The sequence below is a fragment of the Panthera leo genome, chromosome C1, assembly GCF_018350215.1.
Source record: "Panthera leo isolate Ple1 chromosome C1, P.leo_Ple1_pat1.1, whole genome shotgun sequence".
Taxonomy (NCBI): Eukaryota; Metazoa; Chordata; class Mammalia; order Carnivora; family Felidae; genus Panthera; species Panthera leo.
In genome coordinates this window covers 102888471-102895014 of record NC_056686.1, presented here as the reverse complement: position 1 = coordinate 102895014, position 6544 = coordinate 102888471, and the positions used below count along the sequence as shown (strand labels likewise).

The following is a 6544-nucleotide window of genomic DNA, read 5'->3' as shown; positions in this document are numbered from 1 at the left end:
CCTGGAATGGAAAGGATGCTCTTTAGTAAAACAGACTGTTGACTGCCATGCCTAGTGGTGAGGACATGCCATTCCAGGAGATGCCTTGAGCATAGTCAATGCCTAATGCAAGAGTCAAAAATTCTTTGATCTCTCAATGAATTCATTTTTTTAGAGTGGACATTTATAAGTGCCTGTGGACCTATCTTTTGGGAATACTCATGTAATCTCTAAGCAGCTGTTCTGGGATTCCTCAGAGTGCAACCACAACTCAAGGGCAGCAGACTGAATAGAAGGCACAGAGGTGATGAACAATTAATTCTCTCTTGGGTTCATTAAAGTCATGGCAATCATCTTTTCCCAGCATGCAATGAGGAGTTCAGTGTCCTTTCTCTTTAGGGACAATGATGAGTAAAGTTCAGTACTAGATTGCTTCTATTAGGAAGTTGAGGGTGGTAGAAGCCTATGAGATTGGCTTCTTCTCATTATCATCAGGAAGAAGAGAGGTAAGTAAGTGTGGGTGTGGGCTTATTTGGTTGGATTCTATGCAGCATGAGGAGTTTTCCCCTTACACTTGGACTCCATGACAGTTTATGCTGTGCAACTGGATGGTGTATTAGAGCAATAGTACTAAAAACCTACTCTATTGGCACTAAGCTTCTCCTAGTTAGGGCTGCTCTCCTGGACACAGCGCTTCCTTCTTCCCCCACCAACATCCTTATGTCTTCATGTCCCCAGAATTCTGGCCTTGCCAGTGCTCATGACCTGATGATTACATTATTGATACAGTGTTTTAAAGGAGAAAAAGGCAGAGCCATCAAACAGCTCTGTAGGTCACAGTTGGGAAGAAGGATGTAAGTTTGAAAATTCTGCAGTATTTTACTTCACCAAAATTAGGATAAAAACATTAGACAATGTCAAGAGTTAAGTGTCTAACGCTCAAACACTTCTCTAGTGACATGAGTTTTTCCATATATGAAGGAGAAATACAGAAGTGGTACTTATTAAAGACTTTAGAATCATTAGTCCTCAGGGAAATGCAAACCAAAATCACAGTGATTTAGTATTTCACACATACTAGGATGGGTATACTAAAAAGAACCTATAATAACATGTTGGTGAGGAAGTAGAGAAATTAGAATCCTCATACACTGCCCTTAGCAATGTAAAATGGCACCACTGTTTTGAAAACAACTTGACAGTTCTTCAAAATGGTAAACATAAAGCTACCATATGATCCACAATTCCACTCTTAGATGTAAACTCATTATAAATAAAAATGTATGTTCATAGCAGCAGTATTCATAACAGCCAAACAGTGGAAACAACCAAGATGTCTGTCAAATGATGAATGGATAAGTAAAATGTGGCATATCCATAAAACAGAAATCGTTTAGCAATAAGAAGGAATGAAGTAACAATAGATACTACAATATGTATGAGACTTGGAAACATCCCAAGTGAAAGAAGCCAGACACACAAAGCACATATTTATTTTATGATTTTATTTATATGAAACATCCAGAATAGGGATATCCATAGATACAGAAAGCAGATTAGTGGTTGTCTAGTGCTGCTAAATTGGGAGAATATGGGGAATGAGCTTTTTTTTTTAATATGTTGGTACTGGGTATTGTGTGTGTGTGTGTGTGTGTGTGAGGGTGAGGGTGGTGGATTATGAAAATGTTCTCAGATATCAGTGGCTTAGAGAACACAGGACATTTGAGATCATGGTGTGTGAAATGCTTGGCACAGGTATAGCTGTTTGTCCGGGTGGAATGGGCATTACAATTATCAGAAGATCATATATAGAAAGAGAGCATTGTTGTAACTGCAGCTAGAAGGTCCATGTTTCTATTGTGTAAGCAATTTTCCAAAATGAAAACTTTAATTGCTGATCTCATTCAAGAACCCACATTACCTAGCTAGCTTCCTCAGAGCACCCTTGACCTCCTTGTTTCTCAGGCTGTATATGATGGGGTTCAACATGGGGGTTATGACACAGAAGAGCACAGAGACCAGGATATCCGCGTCCAGGTTGTAGCCTATGTTGGTTCTGTCATAGTTAAAGTTGGCTGTTCCATAAAAGACCACCACCACAGTGAGGTGGGATGCACAGGTAGAGAAGGCCTTGCTCCTGCCCTGAGCAGAGGGAATCCTAAGAATGAAAGAAATGATGAGTATGTAGGACACTCCAGTAAACAGACAGGGGCTCAGGCCAATGGTGGCACTGGCCACATGAAGCACAGACTCATTGAGAGAGGTGTCTGAACAGGAGAGCTTCAGGAGCAGAGGAATGTCACAGAGAAAGTGGCTGATTTGGTTGGGCCCACAGAGAGTCAGGGTGGTTGCCAGCACTGTGTGTGTCACAGAATTCACCAGCCCACACAGCCAGGACCCAGTCACCAAAAAAATACAGACCTTCACACGCATGAGGAGAGGATACTGAAGAGGGTGGCAAATGGCTACATAGCGATCATAAGCCATAGCGGCCAATAAGACACCCTCAGTGCCAGCACATGTGACGAGGAAGAAAATCTGGGAGAGGCAGCCCTCATATGAGATGGTCTTCTTCTCCCGGAAGAAGTTCACCAGCATGACGGGGATGGTGGTGGATGTATAACAGATGTCCAAGAAACTCAGGTTGCTGAGGAAATAATACATTGGAGTGTGGAGAGCAGGACTGATTCTAGTGGCTGTTATAATGAGCATGTTCCCCAGGAGTGTTGTCAGGTAAATGAGCAAGAAAACCAGGAAAAACAAGCCCTGTAGTTTGGGGTGGTTGGAAAATCCCAAGAAGATGAATTCAGTGACATCTGTCTGATTGTTCATTTCAAGTGGTGTCATAGCTACAAAACAATGAGAAAAAAAGAAGGCATAATGAAAATGCATGCAAAACACCCCAAAATATAAACTTACAGACCCATGTCAAATGATGTTGGATATAGAACGATCTGGATTGTGGAGGGAGAGGTGCAGGGGTGTCTTCAGAGAGATTACAACTTCTCAAACAGCAGATCTAGCCAGCTCAGGCCCATGGACCTCCCATGGATTTGCATGACTACTGGTGGATCAAAATAAATGTAGATTTGGTTAAACCCAACAATAAACCACTAACCTCTGAATTAGTGTGGCTTCATGTCTCATTGTCTTAGTAGTATCTACCTCCTACATTGCCCTTGTTGGTAAGCATCTCAGTTTTTTCTAAGAAATAAAGTTTTATTGCAAAAAAACTTTTAAATGTAGAAAAAGATACAAACAAGAATTTAATCACCTGCAGAATCAAAGCCAGTGCTACCTTTCAGTGTTCACAAATGTAGTGTTGTGGGTTTGTTTTTATTTTTGTTATTGGCAGTTATGTAAATCTTAATCTCTATTTATACCTTTAAAATATTAGGAGCACTTGTGATGAGCACTGGATGATGTATGGAATTGTTGAATCCATACAACTTGAAACTTGAAACTATGATAACACTGTATGTTAACTATACTGGACTTAAAAGAAAATAAAATATTAGAAGCAAAATTTCCCAAATTGGAAAGGAAGAAGTAAACATTCACAGATGACATAATCCTATATATAGAAAATACCAGAGTTCACAAGAACACTATTATAACTCATAAACAAATTCAACAAAGTCACACACACACAAATCAGTTATGTTCCCATACACTAGCAATGAACAATCCAAAAAGGAAGTTAAATCAATTCCATTTACAATAATATCTAAGGGAATCAAGTGCTTACAATAAATCTTACTGAGGAAGTGAAAGGTGTATACACTGAAAACTTTGAAACATTGCTAAAAGAAATTAATACATATCTAATTGAAAAGGTACCTATGTTCATGGATAAAAGGACTTAACATTGTTAAGATGATAATACTACCCAAAGTGATGTACAGGTTCAGTGCAATCTATCAAAATTTCAGTATCATTTTCTCACAAAAAAAAAGAAAAAAAAATCAGTTTTCAAATTCATGTTTATTGCAAGGAGCCCTGAATAACCAAAACAATTTTGAAAAAAAAAAAAAAAAAGAATAAATCTGGAGGGCCCACATTTCCTCATTTCAAAACTTACTACAATGCTACAGTAATTAAAACAGTATGGCACTGGCACAAGGACTGACATACAAACCAACAAAATAGACTGGAGAGTCCAGAAAGAAATTCTCACATATATAGCTAATGATTTTCAACAAAGGTGCAGAGACCATTCAATGAGGAAAACAGCTCTAGGAAAACTGGATATCCACATGCAAAAGAATGAAGTGCACAAAATTAACTCAAAATGGATCAAAGACCTAAACTTAGGAGCTAAAACTGTAAAACCCTTAGGAGAAAAATTGGGGAAAATCCTTATGCCATGGGATTTGGCAACTATTTTATGGATATGACACCAAAAGTATGGGCAACAAAAGAAAAAAATACATAAAGTGTACTTCATCAACATTAAGAAAGTGTCATCAAAGTACACTATCAAGAAAGTAAAAAAGACAACCTATAAAATAAGAGAAAATATTCACAAATCATAGACCTGATAAGGGACTAACATCAAAAATATATAAAGAACTCCTATAATCTAACCATAATCAAAAGAAGAACTCAATTTAAAAATGAGCAAAGGACTTGAATAGACATTTCTCCAAAGGCAAAATACAAACGGCCAATAAGAACATGAAAAGATGTTTGATATCATTAGTTTTAGGGAAATGCAAATCAAAAGCATGAGGTCACCTATCAGGATGGTTATAATGAAGAAAATGGAAAATAATATATGTTAGTGATTGTATGAAGAAATTGGAACCCTCATGCATTGCTAATGGGAATGTAAAATGGTGCATCTACTGTGGGAAACAGTTTGCCAGTTCCTCAAAAAGTTAGACATAGAACTACCATATGACTCAACAATTCTACTCCTTAATATGTATCTAAAAGAATTGAAAGCAGAGACTCGAACAGATATTTGTATACCAGTGTTCATAGCATCATTATTCACCATAGCCAAAAACAACATAAGTGTCCATCAACTGATTACAGGATAAACAAAAAATGTGGTATATGTATACAATGGTCTATTCAGCCATAAAAAGAAACAAAATCTTGATATACACTACAACATGAATGGATCTTGAAAACACTATGCTAACATTATGCTAAGCCAGACACAGGACAAATATTGTATGATTTCACTTATATCATGTGCCTAGAACAGGCAAATTCATAGAGACAGAAGGTAAAGATTACCAGAAGCTGAAAGGAGGGTGGAATTGGGGGGAGTTATTGTTAAGGGTTCAGGGTTTACACTGAAGACAATGAAAAAGTTTGGGGTGTAGATAGAAGTGATGGCTATACACACTGTGAATATATTTAGTGTCACTGAATTATACACTTCCAAATGGCTAAAATGATGATTATTGTGTATATTTTTCCACTATTTTAAAAATAGTCAAAAATAGTGAAAGCCCAATTTCCCAGGTATGCATTGCATTTCATCAAACAAAATAAATTTAATATCTCTCCTTTGATTAAACATTCAGATGCTTCCATTTCTTTACTATTATAAATACTGGAATGGACTTTTTCATAGAAAAATATATATGAGCATATCTGATTATCTCTTCAGAGTAAATGTTTAAGTCTCTGTGTTTTTAAATATACTGTTTTTTTTTTTAGTCAGTTGGATTGTTATCTTTTCAGGGCTTAAAAGATGTGAAAACGTTTAAGTAATCATATATACTTAGGTATGTTACCTTATTAAAGGTATCTTATTACCTTATTGAAGTAAACTTTATTAAACCAAGATTAATCCTCAAACATTGCATGCTTCCTGAAAAAATAATTAATACAATTACTAGCTTTCTGTTAAGTTATCCATCGGATAGTTTCACAGCCGTTGAACTATGATTTCTGCACCTTTTTCATTCTTGGAGGTGAGATATCTTGAGCCAGATAGACATGGATTCAAATCCTGCTTCTTACCAGCTGTAGATGGTGGCTAAATCAGCTGACTCTGTTTCCCAGTTTGCTGGCTGCATTCTCATGTTAATAGTGTCTATACGAGAGTTTTTGGAAGAAGTAGCTGAGATAATAGGAGTAATGTGCCTTGTATGTGACAGGTGTTCAATCAACTGTAGTTATCACAGCTATTATATTTAATACATACAAAAACTTTTCAAGATAAAATACTTTCTTTGACTCCACCTTCCAAATTTTACAAATATGATCACTTTTCACTACAGTCGCTACTGACACCCCCATCCAAGCCACCATTTTCTCATTTGCCTCAACAACAGCAGCAGACCTTCACTTTCTTCCCATCCCCGTTCCCATTTAATCTGTCTCCACACAGCAGCAGCTGGAGCGTGTTTTTACAATGTAAGCTAAATCATGCCATTCCTAAACTCAAAACACTCCAAAGCTTTTCCATCTCACTTAGAATGAAATCTAAAGATCATAAAGCATATGGGACCTGACCTCTGACCGCCTTTCTGACATTACTTTCCACGGTTCTTCCCTTTTGCTCACTTAGCCTGAGCTACGCAGGACTGCTTTCTGTTTTTAA

At 37.2% G+C, this 6544-nt stretch overlaps 1 protein-coding gene across 1 annotated transcript; it reads right to left on the bottom strand.

Moving 5' to 3' along the window:
- Positions 1-1896: 1896 nt before the first annotated feature.
- Positions 1897-2826, bottom strand: LOC122228185 (olfactory receptor 5V1-like). The gene has a single exon (XM_042953126.1). It carries the CDS (start codon positions 2824-2826, stop codon positions 1897-1899), a length of 930 nt encoding a protein of 309 aa, XP_042809060.1.
- Positions 2827-6544: the final 3718 nt, after the last annotated feature.